This window comes from Heterocephalus glaber, unplaced genomic scaffold (genome assembly GCF_053883595.1).
Source record: "Heterocephalus glaber isolate CG9 unplaced genomic scaffold, H.glaber_assembly_v1.0 deba00001428, whole genome shotgun sequence".
Classification (NCBI taxonomy): Eukaryota; Metazoa; Chordata; class Mammalia; order Rodentia; family Bathyergidae; genus Heterocephalus; species Heterocephalus glaber.
In genome coordinates, this window is record NW_028258293.1 from 12,522,134 (window position 1) to 12,542,843 (window position 20,710).

The following is a 20,710-nucleotide window of genomic DNA, read 5'->3' on the forward strand; positions in this document are numbered from 1 at the left end:
GGACTCAGAGTCCAGCATTCTAGTCTCACTCTTTTATAAATCTACCAGAAGTTGAATCTGCAGAGAAGACTTGGAAAGCACAGCTCCTGGGGAAAGAAAACCAAGAGAGGCTGGTATTCTAGAACCCCTAATGATGGGGTGGTTGGTCAGTTGGTAGCGTCAGTAGCTACTGAGCTATAGCTAAACTGGCCTCTGACTTGACAATGTGGGGTCATTGCTGATCTAGTGAACACAGTTACAGAGGAAGAGAGGCCTGAGAACCAAGAGGAACCGGTGTAGAGAGAATGACGGGAGATGTGATAGGAAGACTGGACACTCCACATTTCGACTGAAATATTAACAGGGACAAGAAGATAGCGGAAGCAGGCGGGCAACACAGTTTTATGTAAACAATAATATTTCTGGATACAAAAATGAGCAGTTAGAAGAAATACTGGAAAAGAACCTCAACTACTTCTGAAGAAGAAGAGCAATAAAAGCAATTAAAACACTGAACAGAGGCTGAATAAGTACAACTGTACTACTGACACATACATAGAAAAACTAGTCAATGCACCAAAGGTCTCAGAGTTACATATGAGAATTCAGTATTTGATAAAGGTTGTACATCAGGGAAGTAAGTAGCATATGGACTATTCAATGAACAGGACTGGGACTACGAGGTGGCCATCTGAAATAACATAAAGTTGAAAACATGCTGAATAGATTATGCTAGGAGAATTATCAGCGGTACCTAACATTTATAAATAAATAATGAATATGTTATTACTAGTGATATCTGGAGCGACCATGGAAAATACTTTTAAGACTCAAAATGGGTAAAGTCATTTAAAGTATACCACAAAATTCAGAAGACGCTAAAGAAAATATTAATTAAAAACATAAGCTTTTTGGCATAACATGACCCCCCCCAAAATAAAAGATAAATAACAAGTTGGAAAGAATATTTATAACTCAATGATAGAAAATGTACTCATTTTCCCTAAAAAGCCTCTTGCAAAATGATAAATAAAAGTCCCACAAACCAATAAGAAAGTGACGACTTTTATATGAAGATATAAATTTATAATGCCTAGAAAAGGCAAACGGGTTTTAAACATATAGAAAGATGTAAAACCAAACTCATGATAAGGGAAGTGTAAATTAAAATTATGCCGAGTTAGGGCTAGGGATTTAGCTCAGTGGCACCGTGCCTGCCTTCTAAGCGCAAGGTCCTGAGTTCGATCCCCGTACAAAAAAAATTATGCTGAGTTATATTTCGTTTACCCAAATTTTGCAAAGCTGAAGGCTTGGCAAGGGTGCTGTGCGAGAGTTGCTGTGAGACCAAGCACTCTTGTTTCTGGTGGGGGTGCAGATTGTTAGAATTTCCTCATGAATTGTTAAATTACCTCGTGGAAGATAATTTGCATGTCCACGAAAATGTATAAAGTCTCATACCTTTTCACCATGTAATTTCTTATGTAGGAATTTATTCTAGAGACATGTTATATTTGTACACGTGCCAGAGACCTATAAATAAGGTTAATAAATGCAGCATAATTTGCAACAACAAAATATTGGTAACAGTCAAAATCGTCATCGGTTTTGTATAAATTATGGCTCATGCACGCAGTGTGTAGTGAATAGTGTGTAGCTATAAAAAAAGCAACAAATGTGATATGGAAGAACCACCAAGACATAAGTTTTAAAGAGAATAGAACAACATATATTTCTGTGAAAAGGGAAATTCTTTCTATCTATCTATCTATCTATCTACCCATCTACCTATGTATCTATGTATCTATCAACTATCCATCCATCCATCCAAGTCAGTCTGCCTAGCTCATGATTGATCTTCCTATTTATTCCTTTCTTTCCTCTATTCTTCCAGAATCATTACTTCATCCTATGACTGGTAGAGGCAGATTTTGCTTATCCTCAGTCCTTACATTCCCTAGAGAAAAGTCACAAGAGGTAAGTGGATATCTACTTTGCTAATAATATGACTACCTCATGGAACATAATATCTATGTACAATTTTGGGGGAAAACCTCCTCCTAAAAAGAGGAGAGAACGGTCAGTCACAAAGGGGAGAAAGACTCATGTTCCCCTATACTTGATCTTGCAAATACAATTCTTCTCTGTGATACTAAGAGACTGAAAGGGGGAGGTGGCATTTAGGAAAGACTGCCAGAAAACAAATAATTTGCATGACCTGATTTGGAAAACTACTGTGGATAAGGAGACACTGTTACTCAACACTCATGGTATTTGCTGAGAAGGATTAAGCAAGAGGGATTTTGCCAAAGCAGTTGTTGGATTTAAGACCTGTCTTCCTATTAACGCTGAAGCCAGGAGATTCCAGCTGGCTTTTCACGGCAGCAAGGTACCAGCAGCCTCCCTTCCCCTGGAATTTCAGATGGAGAAAGGATCACAGGTGATGCTTCTCCTGGAAGTAATTTCTCTTGTTTCACTCTTGCAATCCATTTTATTGTGTAGTTGGCAGATTCTAAGTGGGAAGAAATTGTGTTTTCAGTGTCTTCACGGGGTCAGTGCTGAGCAGAGTAGCAACTCAGGAGGTGTTTATTGGTTGACTTTAGTTTGCTTTATTGGGTGCATTTGGGCCACAGACCAGCAACATTTTGGAACCTTCTTATTTTTTTCTAGAGCTCTGACTGAGAACTAAGGGTTTGTGGTTTTTCTTAAAACCCACTTCAATCTTTCATACAGTAGTGATTCTAAGGCTGTCTCTGAAATTAAAACCTCAGACAGGGTCTTTTTGACTACTGTTTCTTTTACTTCAGCACAATGAGGCTCTGCATTGGCATTGTTCTCTGCTCCTTGGTCCTGGGAGTCAGCAGTGATGGCTGGTACTCCTTCTTCAAGGAGGCTGCCCAAGGTAAGGAGCCGGAGCTTGGTGGATATCCAGCTGTCTTCACAATACACTCGAGCAGAGACCCCGTACCTGCTGGATGTGGGTTCTCCTTAGAGAAGCCACAAATGGATGAGGAGTGTGCTTTCTGAGCCCCCTTCTTCTCTCACAGTGGTCTCACTGGGCACCTTCCCATGGGGTCTCCCTACCAAGGGGCAAAGGGAATGTGGGCCCAACCTCTACTGCTGGTGTTGTGTGCAGAGGGATCAGGATTCTCAGGGTGGGCCTCCACTGTGGAGCTCACAGATGGCAGACTGCCCAGCCTCAGAGTGTAACTGTGAATTTAATATATCCCCAGGGGCTCATGACTGAATAAATGCCATGTCCTACCTTACTTGCACACAAAAATTCCACCATGTCCCAGGCAACTGGCCACTGGCTGGGCTAAGAGCTCGTGGAGATTCAGCTCTACAATGGAAATTGCAGCCATGCAGTACAAAGAGCCAGTTCTCACCCGTTAGCCATGTCGGGCTAAGGTAGGGCCAGGAAACTGATTACTGTCTTTCCTGATGGGAAATGAAGCTTATCGGCCAGTTGTCAAGATGGGAAAATTATGTTGTCAGGTTTTGTAACACTTAGAACTTCACGTGTTGTTATTAATTTTTCTTTTGAATTTTTCTTTTTTTTTGGTACCGGGGATCGAACTCGGGACCTTTCCCCTGCAAGGCAGGCACTGGAACCACTGAGCTAAATCCCAGGCCCTACTTTTGAATTTTTATACAGTTTCAGTTTAATGTGTCTAAGTTTCGATCTTGAACTTCATGAACGTGCATGCGTGCATGCATGAGAGGGTGTGTGTGAGTATGTGTGTGTGTGTGTGTGTGTGTGTGTGTGTGTTGCTGGAGTCAAGCCCAGGCCCTCTCTCATACTAGGCCACCACTGTGCCACTAAGCTCATTCCTAGACCTCATGTGCTTCTAAAAAATGATAGTATCTAAATAATAATTTTTTAAAAAGAGTGTTGTGGAAAAAACAAAAAAACAAAAGATCCATCAGGTACAGGTACAAGCACCCAATGATAAATGTAAATGAATTGTACACCTAAAATATACCAATAAATATATATTTAAAAAACAAACAAAACAAAAAAGAGTGTTGTGGTAGTTGCTGAGTTTTTCTCCATATAGTAAAGAACATCTTCCTCATGTCAACATATTTCAGAATTTGTTGTGTGGTCCACCAGCATTTAAACCTCCTGGGTGTATTTGTCTTAAAGTAAGTTTCTGGGCCTGGGATTTAGCTCAGTGGCACTGCACCTGCCTTGCAAGTGCAAGATCATGAGTTCGATCCCGTTTCTGAGCCTCTTCTCACAGCTACTGAGACAGAATATCAGAGGGGAGGTGGAATAGAAATCCATTTTAAACATCAGTGAGAAAGACTGTCAGATTTTGCTGTTGAGTGCTTGAAGAAAGCGCTTGCTAAGCAATCTGAAAATCACTGAATGAATATTAAACATGTATCTGAAAAAGAATAGCCCTTAACGTCATGCCAGAGATAAACTTTTTGATAGAAATACAGACACAAAATAATTAATACATTAAAATGGTGAGAAAAGAGATAACAGAATAATTAAGACTGCCCACCGGAGCTTTCTTTTGTCCCAGTGAGCTTGTTTAAAGAAGTCCTTAAGATAGGCCATAGTAGGAGTAAAAAATATTTATTGACTGAACATTGCACACAGACCTGCCTTAGCCTGTTTTTAACAGCTATTTTTCCACCATTCTTTTTAAAAATTTAAAAATAACATGTAACTTACATACAGCTAATTGTACCACTTGACAAACTTATATATATATAAACACCCATTTTACCACCATTAAATCAAGAGGTAGAGCATGTGGAGCCCCATAGCAGGATGTCTCATACCTTCTCCTAGTTAATCACCCTACCAAAGATAGCCCCTCTTCTTACTTCTTTCATTATAGATTAGTTTTGTCTGCTTTTGATCTTTGAATAAAAGAAATACACATGGTGTCTTTTGTACTTGGCTGTCTTTCACTCAGTATTATGACTGTAAGATTCTTTCATCTTGTGTGTAACACTACTTTGTTCTTTTTTATTGCCAGATAGTATTCCATGGTATAACTCTACCACAGCTTATCTATTCTGCACTGCTAAATAATTAGTCTTTTAAACATTTTTTTAGCTTTGGGCTATATGGGTAAATCTTCAATAAACATTTGTATACATGAACTTTGGTGGCCATGAGCTCTCATTTTGGTTGAGGATACATAACCAGGAATAGAACTATAGATTTGTAAGGCATATGTTGGTTTAGCTTCCATAACAGGAAAAGGACTTTTTTCAAGTACTTTGATCACCCTTCCTCTTTCTCTCTCCCTCCTTCTCACCTCCCTTCCTCCCTCCCTCTTTCTTTCTTTCTTTCTTCTCTCTCTCTCTCTCTCTCTCTCTCTCTCTCTCTCTCTCTCTCTCTCTCTCTCTCTCTCCCTCTCTCTCTTTCTTTTTTCTTTTTTTGCCCATTAACTTTATTGGTACATTTTACATATAAAATACAGTTACATTCATCATTGGGATCTTATAGCATTACATGAGTCTCTTGGTTCTTATTTTTTTCCCCTTCCCTTGCCCTCTCTTCACGCACTCCACCCTTTCCTATTTGCAAAGACCTTGTTTCCATTTTTTTCCTCTTCTCATATTTTTTCCTTTCCCTTTTTTCCCTGCCCCTACCCCTTCCAATTCCCCTGCTCTTTTAGACCTTTTCTTCCTGTTACACAATATCAGTTGTACATTTTTAAAATTACAATATTAAGATCTAGGAGACATTACCACAGATTTTACAGAATCTAAAAGGATATAGAAAGCATATTACAAAAATCTTTTTTGAAATAAATTTGATAACTTCTAAGAAGTAACTTAGAAGACAAATTAATGAAAGTAACTCTGGAGGAAATATAAAATTTGAATAGCACCTATTAAAGAAAGTATATTCCTAGCTTGAAAACCTACCTATATGACAACAGCAGGCTCATAAACATTTTAACTGATAAATTATATCAAACATTTAAAGCAGAAAAAAGAAGGAACACTTCTCCCCTCATTTTAGGAACTCAACATTGTGCTAATCCTAAAACTGGATAAAGATAATAGAAGAAAAAAGTATGAACATAGATAGAAATTTGTTTAACAAAACAAACTCTTAGAAGTCAGATCTGGCAGTATGTAGAAAGTGGTTTTATTATAGGGATGGCAGTGTTGGTTCAGCATTGGAAGATCCACCCCCAAAAGTAATCATTTTAACAGAGGAAAGGAGAAAGCCATATGATCCTGTCACTAGTTGGAGAAAGAGTAGTGGACTAAATTCAACAGCTGTTCATGGTAAAAGCTATCAGGAGACTAGAAGTAGAACAGAAACTTCTCAACAGATCAAAGACATGCACTCCATACTTCCAACAAAAACTCCTTCTATGAATGAAGATGATACAATGCTTTCTCCCTAAAGTGGGGAACAAGGGCATATATGCCTACTCTTCATCTGTCCATTAGACTTTGAAACATAGGTCTAAACCAAAATAGTCTGGCAATAAAATGACACAACTAGGATAGGATTGGCCCAGCAGAAGCAAAATCTTTATATGTAGATGAAATGATCACCTACAGAGAAAATACTAGGAAATCTCTAGGAACCCCTAGAACTTGTACTTGAATTTAGCAGGATTAGAAAACACAAGGTATATATAAAAATTCAGGTCTGTGTATACTTGCTATAAATGAAGAACTGGATATTGAAATTTACAAGTTACGTAGGAGTACAAAGGACCCAGCAAAGCCAAAAACAAAAACAAAAACAAAAACAGTGTTGGAAGACGTTTAGCACCCAATTTTAAGACTTCTTCTAAAGCTGCAGTAATCAAGGCAGTGTTGGTGTAAGGAAAGACATATAGATCATTGGAAGAAAACAGAGAATCTAGAAATAGAACCACACATATATGGTCCACTGTGTTTTGAAAGATTATTTAACATTAGCATTTTATAGAATATAAACTCGATTCAAGAGCCGAGGAAGAGATAGTGTCTTCAGCAAACGGCACTAGAACACCTGGTATCCATATATAAAAAATTAACCTCAACCCTTTATTTCCATACATAAAAATAACTTGAAGGGATCTATGAACCTAAATAAGTAAGCCTAAAAGTATAAAACTTTAAGAAGAAATTATAAGGGAAAATATTTATGAATTCAGGGTAGGCAAGAACTACCTAGAATACAAAAAACATGATGCATAAAAGAAAAAAAATTGATACATGAGATTCCATCAAAATTTAGAACTTTAAATGACATCATTAAAATGAAAAGTAGTCCTTAAGCAGACCATATTTACAATGCATATAACCTATGAGCAGAATATATAAAGAATTCTTAGAGCTCATTAATAGACAACCCAATTAAAATGTAGACAGAAGATGATAAATAGCCAGTATAGCACAAGGAATGATGTGCAACTCTAGAATCAGAAAAATACTAACCAGTACAATAATAAGATTGAATTATACACTCATTAGGGAGATGAAGTCAAAAGTTTTAAAAGCCTTGTCATGACTTTTTCTTTTTGTTGGATTCTCCCCCTTTGCGTTTAATTTGTCACGCCCAATGGATTCATTCTGCTGGGTTTCCTGGGGTTGTGATCCTCATTGTCTTTTCCTAGGGTATTGTCTAAAATTTTTTGGAGTGCTGGTTTGGTATTCATGAAGTTCCTGAGGTGCTCTTTATCATGAAAGTATCTTATTTCTCCATCAATTTTGAAAGATAGTTGTGCAGGGTACATCAATCTGGGTTGGAGGCTGTTTTCCTTTAGGGCTTGAAATACATCACTCCAAGCTCTTCTTGCCTTGAGGGTTTGCGCTCAGAAGTCTGCTGGGATTCTGATGGGCTTTCCTTTGTATGTGATTTGTTTCTTTTCTCTCACTGCTTGTAGAATTTTATTCTGCTGTTGGATTTCTGGAATCCTAACTATCATATGCCTATGTGTAGATTTTTTTTGATTAAGGCTAGCTGGAGTCCTATATGCCTCACTTATCTGTATGTCAAGTTCTTTTCCCCTCCTTGGGAAGTTTTCTGCCATCACTTCTGGGAACAGTTTTTTTATGTCATCTGCACTCTCTCCTCTTTCTTCATTGACTCCAGTCAGTCTTATGTTATGCTTCTTTGCGTCGTCTAGCAGCTACTGGATTGATTTCTCATGTTCCCTTACAATTTTAAAGTAATTTTTCTTTTCCTCCTCACTAATTGCAATCTTATCTTCTACATGTGAAATTCTATCCTCACATCGGTTCATTCTGCTGCGCAGACTTTCGATGGAGTTTTTAATCTCTTGGAAACCTGTTTGTATCTGTTTTATGGATTCCATTTGTTTCCTATGTTGGGATTCCATCATGTTCCTCAGATCCTCTATTTTTTTTTATCTCTGTCCTCTCTAGATTTATTAATCATGTCTTGCACCATGAGCAAAATCTTTGCTGTTATCTGAGTAATTATTTCTGATTTCATTTTTCCCAGATCCTCTTTGGTTGCCAGTTCAGAGAGTCCAGGTGGTTGAGTATCAGATTGTTCCATCTCGTTTCCCTTTGGGGTTGCTGTAGGTGATCTGGAAGTCTGTTTTTGAGGCTTGTTTATGTGTCTTCTCATTTCAACCGGGGGTGGGGGGGGTGGTGCTTCTGGCACCCATGCGGCTCACCTTCTCTATCCTAAGAGCTTGGAATGGCAGCGGGGGACCTTCCTTCCGGGTGCTGGGACTGGCTGAGCTTCACTCTTTCTTTCTTTCTTTCTTTCTTTCTTTCTTTCTTTCTTTCTTTCTTTCTTTCTTTCTTTCTTTCTCTCTCTCTCTCTTTCTTTCTCTCTTTCTTCCTCTCTCTCTCTTTCTCTCTTTCTTTCTTTCTCTCTTTCTCTTTCTTTCCCTCCCTTCCTTCTTTCATTTCTGTCTCTCTCTCTCTGACATAATGGGAATTGAATCCAGGCCCTTTGCACTGAGCTATATCCCAAACCCTTAAAATCTCTTTTTAAAATTTGAGACAAAGTCATGCTAAGTAGCCCAGGATGGGCTCAAGCTTATGATCCTCTTGCCTCAGCCTCCCAGAGTGCTGGGATTTCAGGCATGTGCCACCATACGTGGCCACTCTGCTTTCTTCTTATGAGCCATGGTAGATGTGCCTTCTCCTTCTCTTCTGGCTGCATTCTTCATATGGTCCCTGGATCTTATATCTGTACTATTATTCTCCATTTTTCCATCCCCAATATGATAGTCCTGCCTCTTCTTGGTACATGGCACACACAGACCCACATAAGGCAATCCAGGGCACCACAGCTGCCAATCAAGCCCATGCAGCCCAATTCACTGAGCAATACCTCCATTACAGTTACCTCCAGTTACCTAGGGACGCCCTCTTCTGGAAGGAACGTTTCTCTACATGTTTGATTTCAAAAGATTATTTTGTCAAGGGTCAAAAATTTTAAAATCAGTAGAAAATTTTCATTCTTCGACTTTTCCAATATGTCACCAGATTTGTTTTGTCATTTGCTTTCCTTTCCAGGGTCTTGGGACATGTGGAGAGCCTACTGGAACTTGCAAGTAGCCAGTTACCCAAATTCAGAGAGATACTTCCATGCGCGGGGGAACTATGATGCTGCCCAAAGGGGACCTGGTGGGGTCTGGGCTGCGAAAGTGCTCAGGTAACACGTACTCTTGGGGATACCAGAGAAGGGCTGCAGAGCTGCGCTGCCTCACTTCTCTTACCAGGACCCCTCCACCTCCTGCCTAGGCTCCCAGGGTTGGGGTGGTCTGCAGAGCCAGAGCAGGACTTGCAGGGACATGTCTTCTCTCACCCCCAAAGAAAAAGTGAGAACCGAGGAGGGTGCGGAAAAAACCAGCTGATTTAGGTCTTTGCCCAAGAGGGTTGGTACTTTAGCTCGCCCTGTGCCCCAGGACTTCTCCAGCCTCCTCTCAGTATTTCCTTGAGAGGGAGGGCAGAGGGGGATGAAAAGGTGGCGCTGTGTCAGGTATCAGGTTCATCTTCTGTCTCCCTTCCTTGCATTTCAGCAATGCCGGGAAGTACCTTCAGGGCATCTCAAACCGGTTTTATTATGGAATGAGCAACTATGGATCAGAAAACATTGAGTCCAACCAGAAAGCTGAGGAATGGGGCCGATATGGCAAAGACCCCAATCACTTCAGACCACCTGGCCTGCCTGAGAAGTACTGAACTCACTGTTCTTAATGCTGTCTGGGAACTAGGCTGGGAACCACACACCTCTCCCCCTGACACAGTGTCCCTGGGCCTTGTGCCCTAGGAACTGGTACAGGACACTTAAGATGCCCAATGACTATGTGTCAAAGAATTTGTTGGTGGAAACTGGGAACATTGAGATGGACTTTCTAGGAAGAATGACCACTTGGTGTTGCACAGAAGACAAACAGCCCCATTGAGGATGACCCTATGACTGTGGTGGTACAGGAACCCCCAGTTGGCCTGTAATGATGTGTGTTCGTCAGCTTTCCATTGCTGTGACAAAATATCTGAGAATAATAATTTAAAGAAGGAAGGTTTGTTTTGGGTCATGGTTTTAGAGATCAGTCCATGGTAGGCTCTCTTCATTGCTGTGGGTCCAAGGTAAGGTAGAACATCATGGTGGTGGTATGTAGCAGAACAAAGCTGCTCAGCTCATGGCAGCCAGAAAGGTGGAGACAATGGGCATCTTCCTTCTGCTTTTGTTCCATCTGGGGCCCCACCCAATTAGATGGAAACGCCCACAGCATGGGTCTCTCCATTGGCTTGCTGTCCCACATGCCAATTTTTTCTAGAAACATCCTCACAGACACACCAGTGTGGGACTGTGTGATTCTAAAGTTAATTACTCCCCTAGATTCTGTTGTAAATTTGATGGTTGGAGTGTGTTTGCCTCGGGACAATGGACAATCAGTAATAGGGCGAGGTTACTCAGCCATCTGTTTGCCCTAAATCCAAATGTCCCGGGGCCCAGTATCTATAGGACAATCTGTAAACAGGGTGGTCGTAACTGTCAGTCAGGATGTCTGCTGAACATCAGCATGTGACAATGAGCAACTAACCTTTGTTCTTTTTTTTCTGTGAATCCACATGTTAACCCCCCCCCAACCCCCTATAAAACAACCTCGGACTCTGAGCCAGGTGCCTCTCTGAGCTATTTTGCTTCGGGAGTGCCATCTGGCCAGACTAATAAAGGTCTGTTTCCCAACATGGCCGGTGTGTTCCTTCCCGGGTGTGCTCCACTCCAGCTCCTTGGAGCGTTTGGTAAGGCCTTTGGTCTTACATTCTGGAGGCACCGCTGGGATCCCCGGGTGTGCTCCACTTCAGCTCCTCAGAGCGTTTGGTAAGGCCCTAGGTCTTACAACCAGCACACAGTATACCAGAAGCGTGTTGTACTCATTTCCTAGGTGTTTCTCAATTCAATCAAGTCGACAAGCAAGTTTAGCCACCATTTTATGCATGCCCCTCACATGACCCCACCACAGCCCTTAGGAGACTCAGTTCCTCCTGAGTAAGCCTATGTTGGGAAAGCATTGACCACCATGCTGGATTCCTTAATGACTATAGTTGTGGTTCTGACATAGTCCTGGACACCCTCCCACGAATCTTTTTCATAACACAGATCAGACATCCCTCCCTATCCCTCACTTCTTTTTTCTGTCATACCCAGGCTTTCTGGTTATTTTATTGCTGTTCCCAGGCTTCTCTGTGTACAGACTCCACTCTGCCCAATCATTTGCCACCTGTCAACTCTCTGGCTCCAGATCTTGTCTCCCAGCAACCTCTTTCCATATTTAGAAGGCACATTGCTTTCAGAAGCCTAATCCCACAAGTCCTAGCCTAGAAACTGCCATCTTGGACTCTACTTCTTAACAATATCAGCGCCTACCCAGACTCAATTTTTAATTAGTCTGCTCATTTTCCCTAAGAATACCTCTCACATTAATTTTCCTTAATGTTATTCTCACTGTCTTTTAGTTCAGATAAAATTCTACTTCCTGTTCTAGAGAGGAACTGAGTTATGCCGCTATAGTACAATTAAATATGAATGAATGCATTATTTAGTAAAGCCGAAGTTTTCTTTTCAAAGTAGGTCAATTGAATTTCAAGTAGCAGGAAGGCATTAATGAAGAGGGAGATTCTAAAGCTAACTGCTGCATCAAAGGCAAGTGGAAGCCAGAGGAAGTGGGATAAGCCTATAGGTGGCAGGTTAACCCCAAAGGGAGTAGAAACAGCTCTTTCTCTGAGAAAGAAATAAAGGTGAAAAGCATGGGGCCAGGGAAGCAGAACATTGGAGATGGAGGACAGGGTACCTGAGGGAGGCAAGAGGTACCTGCTATTGTTGTATGTGACTGCTCCTAGGGCTCAGCACACTTCCGTACATTTGCTTATTTATTTATCTGTAGAGCAAGCATTTAAGAAGCTAAAGGTGAAAATCATGCCTATCTTAACTTATACGTCATCTTTGTATCCACAATCCCTACTATAGCTCCCAGTTTAGATAGATGCTCAATAAATACGTGCTAAAATGAGTGAATGAAGTAGACGTGCTCTTTAAAAGCCAACAGATCTGGGAGGAGGGTTTAGTTGTACAAAGTATGGAAGTGTGAGACAAGTCCTGGCCTACAGAAAGTGGTAATGAGTCATTTTGAGATGACTCTAAGTCTATCCTCAAATCTATGTTGAAATGCCAGCCAAAATCACACAATTTTACTTTGTTATAGAAAATTCTATTTTCTCTAGCAACACTTTGTACATTCTCTCATAAAAATGAAAATTATGAACTCCAAGTATAAATAAACCACTAGTCATAATAGTATCTGATCAAAAGCCTGGGAGAAAGGAATAGGTATTTTGAATTTCCAAAATATTGTATTGATTGTGTTTCTATTAGGCAAGTTCATGGAAAACAGTCTCTGAGACATACCATTTCTTTGAATCCAAGATACAATAGACTGAAAAATGCACTATTATTTATATACTACCAAGAAAAACATCTTGCCGATTAAACTAAGACATAATGCTTTGTTATCACTTAGAGTCTATTATTTAATGAAAAAGTTCTTTTAGTCTTACTTTGACACAGATTTTATCTTACATTACTCTTCTGCATACACAAAAAGGAAAACAAATTTATTTGAGTATTCCTAAAGCATTGACAAAAATTTTCTGAATTCTAGCTGGTTATTATACATGAATTTAAGACATACCCTAATTGGGGCCGGGGATTTAGCTCAGTGGTTTTGCCGCCTGCTGCGTAAGCACAAGGACCCGAGTTCAATCCCCGGTACCAAAAAAAAAAAAAAAAAAAAAGAACATATCCTAATTTAAGAAGATTATAACCTATGGAGGATATGAGAAGTTCTCAGGCCCTCGGACAGCCTTGGGAAGACAGATTGTCCTGATGTCTGTGGCAGGCCCAGATAGAGAAATTAAAGATAACTTCAGAAGGCTGTTTGTCGGTCTCACAGTGTTCATTCCACTGTGGTCCCTTAAGACTCTCAAATATTTGCTTGGTATAGGACTAGATAAGAATAGCTAACTTTTTAGAAGCTTTAAGTAGCCAGGATGATTTAGATAAGATGCACTAAGATTAAAGGAGCATAGATGGCTCTGTAGATGTTTTATGTACTCATAGATATAACTGGTGGTTAGTTGACTAGCATTGTAAACTGTTAATGATTGATGTATCCTACAGAAAAATGTATAAAAGAAGGATATTACCAATAAACCTCACCTTAACTCCAAGAGTTGTGGTCCCCCGTGCCCTTCATTTAATAGGTTTTGTCTGATACTGTCTTCAGGTTCCAGTCTCCCACCGAGGGGACCCCAACAATAATCAATAAATGTATGTCTTAGAAATGACAAAATATGCTTCTTAAATTTAAACCTATACAGGTTCTCCCATTATATTTGCTGAGAAGGAATAATAACCTTTTGATATTCATCACAAATTTAAAAAGACTCTCCTAGGAATGTGTCAGTTGGCCTCGAAGCATGTGGCCACCACATGCCTCATAGCATGTACTTAATGTATAGGAAATGTTTCTCGTAGGACACGGAATCTGTTCACTTACTATAATTAGCCTTGGATAATTGACTTATGGCTTTAGAAAGCTTGCACATCTTTGGTGAGGCAGGAAATTCCAGATTCTGTGGAACTACCTAAGGCTTAGCCTATTTTCTGTTGCTATAAGAGAACAGAGGTTAATTTCTGGACTAGAAAGTCCAGAACAGGATGCTGGTATCTTGTGAGAGTCTCCTCGTTGCATTATAGCGTGGCAGATGACATCACATGGTGAGACAGAGCAAGCATGCTAGCTCAGGTCTTCTTTGCTCTCCTTGTAAAGCCACTAATGCCATCATGGTGGTCCCACCCTCATGACCTCATGACCTCAAACCAGAAGTCAGGGGCAAAGGCATGGTCAATGTAGTCTGTGCAGGTCAACCTCCTAAAGCAGAAAGCAAAGGGAGGAAGGGAAGACTGGCTCCAAGGAGCAAACGGGCAGCACCCGTTAATTTTATAGTTGGAGGTTAATTTTGTAGTTGGAGGACTTGTGCCATTTCATCACGTCAGAGTCTTCCTCATGGTGCTTAATAGTGATGAAAGGGCTGCCGTCCTAATGTCCGCTCCTTGGTCTCAAATGCATTACTCACAAAAGTTCTAGATGAAGCAGGGAGCCTGGAAGAGCAAGATGGGAGAGCATGGAAAAGCATGATTGATAAATCCAGATAAAGTATGTAACCTAAAGCAACGCATTATTATTATTAATTAATTAATTTTATTTATTTATTTTTTGGCACCAGGTATTGAACTCCGGACTTTGCGCTTGCCAGGCAGGCACTGTGCCACTGAGCTACATCCCCGCCCCTAAAGCTATGCTTTGTTAAAAACAAGACTAAAATAATTTAGTTCTGCAAATGATGTTACCCAGATATAATCTGCTTAGAGAGAAGTCTTAATTTAGGGGGCTTTTAAACCTCAGGTGGTTTGTTTTCCTCAACTCCACTTTCAACTGTGGTGATATAAACTGTCTGCTCTATCCTTAGCAGTTGGGTCATTTTTGATTATTAAAAGTCACTGCAGTCCTGTTTCAAGCCCTTACACGACAACTTCACAGTACTCCCAACCTCTGTCATTGGCTGGACTGCAGTTGGGACATTTGGAGTGGTGACAGCTCAGACCTCTGTGCCTCCTGCCCCTGAATTGAATGGGAAGTGTCCTTTCACCATGCCTGCCAGCCTCAGGTCCCAGGGGAGGGGAGCTCCAGGGTCATCCTGGCCTCACCTCATTCGATGCGCTCCTAACTGCTGCTGATATTCCCTGCCGACATGGAGTCTCTGCAGAGCTGGTGGGCACTGTTGCTCCTGAGGTCGGTTCACATCTGCCTCCTCAGAAACGGAGAACCTCCCCAGAGAGGAGCAGCCATTTCCATGACTGGTCCTCCAGTCGTCCGTGTCTCCCACCCCTCTCTGGGTAAGCTGCTGCCTCACCTGGCCCAGCTTTTACCTTGACCCCAGTTTGGGGTTGCTTCAGGCTGAACGGCTGGGGGCTTCTTCTCTTCCTGCCCAGGAGGCAGAGATGAGTGAGAGGTAGCCCCCATCTTCTTTCTGGGCACACTCTACCGCCACCCCGCAACTGCCGGCATGAACTGCACCATCCTTCTGAAATCCCTAGATGAGAAAGAAACAAGCAGTAAAATGCTCATCAGAATTGCTGTCTCGGGAACTCTCTTCCTGCACCCCCTCTGCTTGGACCAGGGTGGGAGGATGAGCTGACCGTTTGGGCAGCTCGATGTGCCCTCGGCTGGGGCCTGAGAATGCATCTTTTTTCTTCTCGGCACCTCCAGTCCATATGAAAGGATCACCTATCTCCACCGACCCTATACTCCCCATGGTGGACAGCACTGCTTTCTCTCCCACCCCCATCCTCAGTCCTCTCCTTGTATGCACCAGAGGATAGGATGGGGCTGAGGAGGGGTTGGCTGCTGAAGGCCTGCACTGCTCTCTCTTTATAAGCCTCGGGAGCTTGTGAGGTCGGGTCCCATTTCCTGGATGCTCTTCTAAGATGCAAGTGTATTTGGAACCTCTTTGTCCTCAGCTGTGAGCAACGGGAATAAAGGATCGCTCAGCAGCCTGCTTTTCAAACATTGGTGCAAAGGGAGCTCTCTTTCAGTCCTCTAACTTTCCAGTTCATGTTTTGAAATCTCTAAATATGGGAAGGAAAATCCCGGCCCCTGTGAGAAAACAATATACTTTGTTTACACACAGATTTGTTTCTGGTGGATTCCAGTCAATGACCCAAAGTACAATTTTCTGAGAGGTCCTTTTCAGGAAGGACTGGGGAGTTTAAGGTAACTCTAGGTTGGTCCCAGAGTGCCTTGTTCCCGTATGATCTGCCCTGGGAAAATCCTGCCATGTATGTGATTGATCTTTGTGTACTTGTGTGCAGGGCTGGACTTGGTACTCTCCAAAAACAGCCTTCAAAAACTTCCACCAATTTATCTTTCCCCTAGTGGTAGCTAAAGGTAATAACAAGGAAACCTGTTCACCCTAAACTCTTAAATAAACAACGCAGAATATATGGGCCGGGGGTGTAGTTCACTGGTAGTTCACTGCATTCAACCCCCAGCTCTGCCTCCCCCACCTCAAATATGATAGTGATAGGTACTGTGCCCCCCTGTGTTTATGTATGTGTTCATATATGGAAGCTACATTGAAGAAAATAAATTGAGATCAAACGTGAAGGTTCTACAACAGTCTTCCTCACTCCTTCCCCCAATCTTGGCTGATGAAATTAGTATTGCTTTTCATTTTTTGTATTTATACTTGTTTTGCATTTTTGAAGTTTTCACCAGTGAACATGTTCATTCAACTAAGAATCATTAAATCTCCTATGTTGCCAGGCATGGTGATACACGCCTGTAATCCCAGCAGCTGGGAGGCTGAGGCAGGGGCCTTGCTGTGAGGCCAGCCTGGGATACATAGTAAGTTCGAGGCCAGCCTGAACTACATAGTGAAACTTTGTCTCAACAACAACAAGAAAAACAGCAACCACCCAAACTACTATGCTCCAGGCACTCTCCTGGGCGCTGGGTACTGAGGATGAAAAACCCAACAATCTACTTCCCATTCTCTTTGGAATTCCAATGTTGAGATGAGGAAGAACAACACTGAAAAGAAACCCTAAGCTGATGTGCACGCAAATCGCCCTCACTTGCTCTCAACACAATGTATGCATGCATGCACTGAGATGTCACACTGACCCCATAGATACGTACAATTATTAGATGATAATTTAGGGCTGGGGATTTAGCTCAGTGGTTTCGCCGCCTGCTGGGCAAGTGCAAGGACCCAAGTTCGATCCCTGGTACCAACCCCCCCAACCAAAAAACAAAAACATCTTCATTATATGATAATTTAAAAAATTTAAAAAGAGATGTGTGCTTTTCTAGAGGGTTTTTAAAATTTAATCATGTCTTGAGCCTATTCAAAATGCTTTTTTGAAAATCAATTGAGGCAATACATCATTGTTTGTCAGGCTTTTTTTTTTTTTTTTTTTTGGTACCGGGGATCAAAGGGGACCTTGTGCTTGCGAGGCAGGAGGCTGAACCACTGAGCTAAGTCCCCGGCCCTTTTCAGGCTTTTAATGTGATGATTTACAATGAATTTTTAGTGTGAACCTATTCTTTTTTTTTTTTGGTACCAGGGATCGAACTCAGGACCATGTGCTTGCCAGGCAGGTGGTGGTGGAACCGCTGAGCTACGTCACCGGCTCTAACCTATCCTTGCAGACCAAGAATACACTGTACTCAATCACAAGGCCTTGTTAAAACATATTTTATTAGTTGGTGCTGCATTTTATTTTGAAATTTACTTTTTAAAAAAGCAAAATGTGATTTTCTTTTCTTACACGAGGTGTGATAAAAAATAGTGTTTATGCAGATCCATAATACCCTTTGTAGTGTTGTACATATTTTTGCTTCCAAAACTTTTTCATCTCCCTAATCTACCATAACTGATCAATCATTTCAGTTCTCCAGAAACCTAGTTTCATTGTATAGTTTTGACATGGCTTAGTATAACAAGGAGCCTATTTTAAATTCAGAGTAGTAGTCAGAGAATTGTTAATTTCCTAAAACTCAGGAAACATTAGTGTGTCACTTCTTTTGCACTGCAGCATATAAACTAGCATATTGAAATTTGCAAAATGTCTTTTTTGAGTGTATCATGGATGTATGTAGATTGAGTAAAATTTGTTAGCAGGTATCAGTAACTTATTGCCGCTTATATTGTAAATTGTTAAACTTCAATTCCTATAGCCCTGAATAGTATTCATTAATGTCAGTAAATAATAAAGTTAATTTGAGACCACTTTTTATTTTGATAGCATGAAGTGTGGAATGTGTCAATGAAATTGTTGATAAAGCTGAACCCACTTGCAAAATGATTTTTTAATGAGAAATACATAGTCTTTTTGAATTATATAGTATGCACCACTATTTGCTTGATTATGTAATGTCAAAAGTTTATATTCCAAGTACAAAAACATACTGGATTACATTGAGTATTCAATGTAATAACATTCTTGATGGCTTTGTCTCAGTTCAGGGCAGCTGCTCCCATCTAAATATTAAAAATAGTTCAATAAAAAGAATAGTTCAATAAAAATGGTTTAAAAATGTAAAAAAAAATCGTGTGTTTAAATAAATGTGTTACACCACAAGACACTGCCATTCATCGCCTCCACATACTCCCCCTTGCTTTAAACCAGTCTTCTCCTTTGCCTTGCCACTCTCTCCAGCAGGTCTGGAAGTGCTTCATGAGTGTCACCCAGATTGGTAGATGGTGTGTCCTGTGAACTGATGAGATCGAGGTCTGACAACAGCGCCTCCACATTAAGCCCATTTGAACCAGGAAAGGGGACACAGACTCAGCTCTAGGTGAGGCTCTGGGAGGAATCTGTCTGCTTCTGGGAGCTGTTTCTGCTGCCCATTGATTGCTGGTCTGTGGCCTTGGCCAGCGGCATTTGGTGTATAGCTGTGGAATGCAGGTGCGAGCCTTTAGCAGTTAACTAGACGAAAAACACTGTAGATTTGATCTCTCAAATGATTATTTTCAGGTTTGATAGGTGGCTTAGGATTGTACATAATTCTGGGAAGTCAGTGGTTTCCTTCATGACACCTGCAGTTCAATGGACTGTGTTCTCCTACGCTCCAGGGGCGGGGCAGTGGAGGAGCTGCTTAGAGCAGAAACCGCTCAGGTCCTAGCAGTGGCCTTGCCTGAGTGTGGGGAAGGCACCGCCTTCTACAGGATCAACAAGGGCAGAGGTCCTGCTCTCAGGAAGCTTGGAGCGCCTGTATAAGTGGGCTTTCTTTGAAATAATCTCATGTATTATTATTAACTATGGTCACCATACTATGCAATAGGTCTCAGAAACTTACTCCTCTTGTCTGAGACTCTACATTTAGTCAATATCTCTGCATTCCTGTTCCACTTTATCCCCATGCCGCCCTCTGATGTCACCATTCCACTCTCTACTTCTGTAAATTTGACTTTTTTGGAGTTCACAGAGTGAGATCATGCATTTGTCTTTCTGAGCCTACCTTATTTCACTTAGCATGATATCCTCCAGGTTCACTCGTATTGTCCCAAAGTACAGACTCTCCTTGTGTTTTGTCTTTTTTTGGTACTGGGGATTGAACTCCAAAACTTTTGCTTGCGAGGCAGGCGGTGGAACCACTAAGCTAAATCCCCAGCTCTCTCCTTGGTTTTTAAAACTATATTGTACAGGGCTGGGAATTTAGTTCAGTGGTTCCATCTCTTGCCTTGCAAGCACAAGGACCCGAGTTTGATCCCCGGGACCAAAAAAAAACAAAAAACAAAACTATATTGTACATTTCAAAATTTCTGAAAGAATAGATTTTACGTGTTCTCATTACAAAAAAGATAGGTATGTGTGGCGATGAGTATATTAATTAGCTTTATATAATCATCACACAACATATGTGCATCATACCCCTTACATTTATATAATTATTTGGCAATTAAAATTTTAATACAAATTTTTTCTTTTTATGTATGTATATAAATGGTGTGTGTATGTGTGTGCATTTTATTGGGAAGAAAATACAACCATATAATCAATAGCTTGCCTCAGTATTGAATAATGTTTTCAGCCATTTGAATGTGATATTTTCTTTTAATCTCCCTCAGTGAGCTGAATTATGGGAATGGAGAATGGAGCCTTTCTGGTACTGAAGCTCCATGTTCCCAGCAGCTGCTCATTCTGTTGATAAATATAGTTCAGAGGAGGCCATTGGTTTGGAGCGAGCTCCTGCCCTCAGCCCCAGCAGACCAGACCACCCCAGAACGGAGTCACTCATGCTAGCGGGCATGGAAACAAGTCAACCTAAATACAGGGCAGTTTTCCAAAAACAAACAGACCAGATTTATAGCAGTCAACCAAGAGGGCCCTTGCTTCCTTGTTTACTGGGGTTGAATATTTTTTCATGGACATGTTGGTCGTTTGAGAAATGTCTAAAAAAAGTAAAATTTTAATGCATATCCTGTTTTAGTGCTTTCATGTGTCTATTATTACAACTACTTGTGGATTCTATAATTAAGTGAACCCTCTTTCAGACTATGATCGCGCAAAGATAATATTAAGCAGTTATCTCTCACTTCAGACATTCATTGTCTACTTTAGACCATGAAGAAATTACTTTCCTTCTTAAAAAATGTACTATTTGGAATCACACATAAATTACAGCCTTAAAGG

General features: G+C 41.0%; 1 protein-coding gene and 1 long non-coding RNA gene across 9 annotated transcripts; one reads left to right on the forward strand and one right to left on the reverse strand.

Annotated features, from left to right (window-relative positions):
- The first annotated feature begins 2,199 nt into the window (after positions 1-2,199).
- On the forward strand, positions 2,200-13,245 carry LOC147827977 (serum amyloid A-4 protein-like). Of its 7 annotated transcripts, none has more exons than XM_087211579.1 (5): positions 2,200-2,365; positions 2,784-2,878; positions 9,457-9,595; positions 9,685-9,761; positions 9,963-13,245. In XM_087211579.1, the coding sequence occupies exons 2-5, from the start codon at positions 2,788-2,790 to the stop codon at positions 10,013-10,015; spliced, it is 360 nt and encodes a 119-aa protein (XP_087067705.1). In that variant the 5' UTR covers positions 2,200-2,365; positions 2,784-2,787; the 3' UTR covers positions 10,016-13,245. The 7 variants fall into 7 exon arrangements, with proteins under 7 accessions (XP_087067705.1, XP_087067702.1, XP_087067703.1 ...); XM_087211577.1 differs by having other exon boundaries at positions 2,216-2,416; XM_087211578.1 differs by having other exon boundaries at positions 2,227-2,434.
- LOC101713126 (uncharacterized) lies at positions 11,366-16,073 on the reverse strand. 2 transcript variants are annotated; one of them, XR_015451436.1, is made up of 4 exons: positions 15,710-16,073; positions 15,424-15,603; positions 15,218-15,337; positions 11,366-14,611 (listed from the first exon to the last, which is right to left on the reverse strand). It is a non-coding gene; the product is annotated as an uncharacterized LOC101713126 (long non-coding RNA). The 2 variants fall into 2 exon arrangements; XR_002397208.2 differs by having other exon boundaries at positions 15,218-15,603.
- Between the last annotated feature and the right edge of the window lie 4,637 nt (positions 16,074-20,710).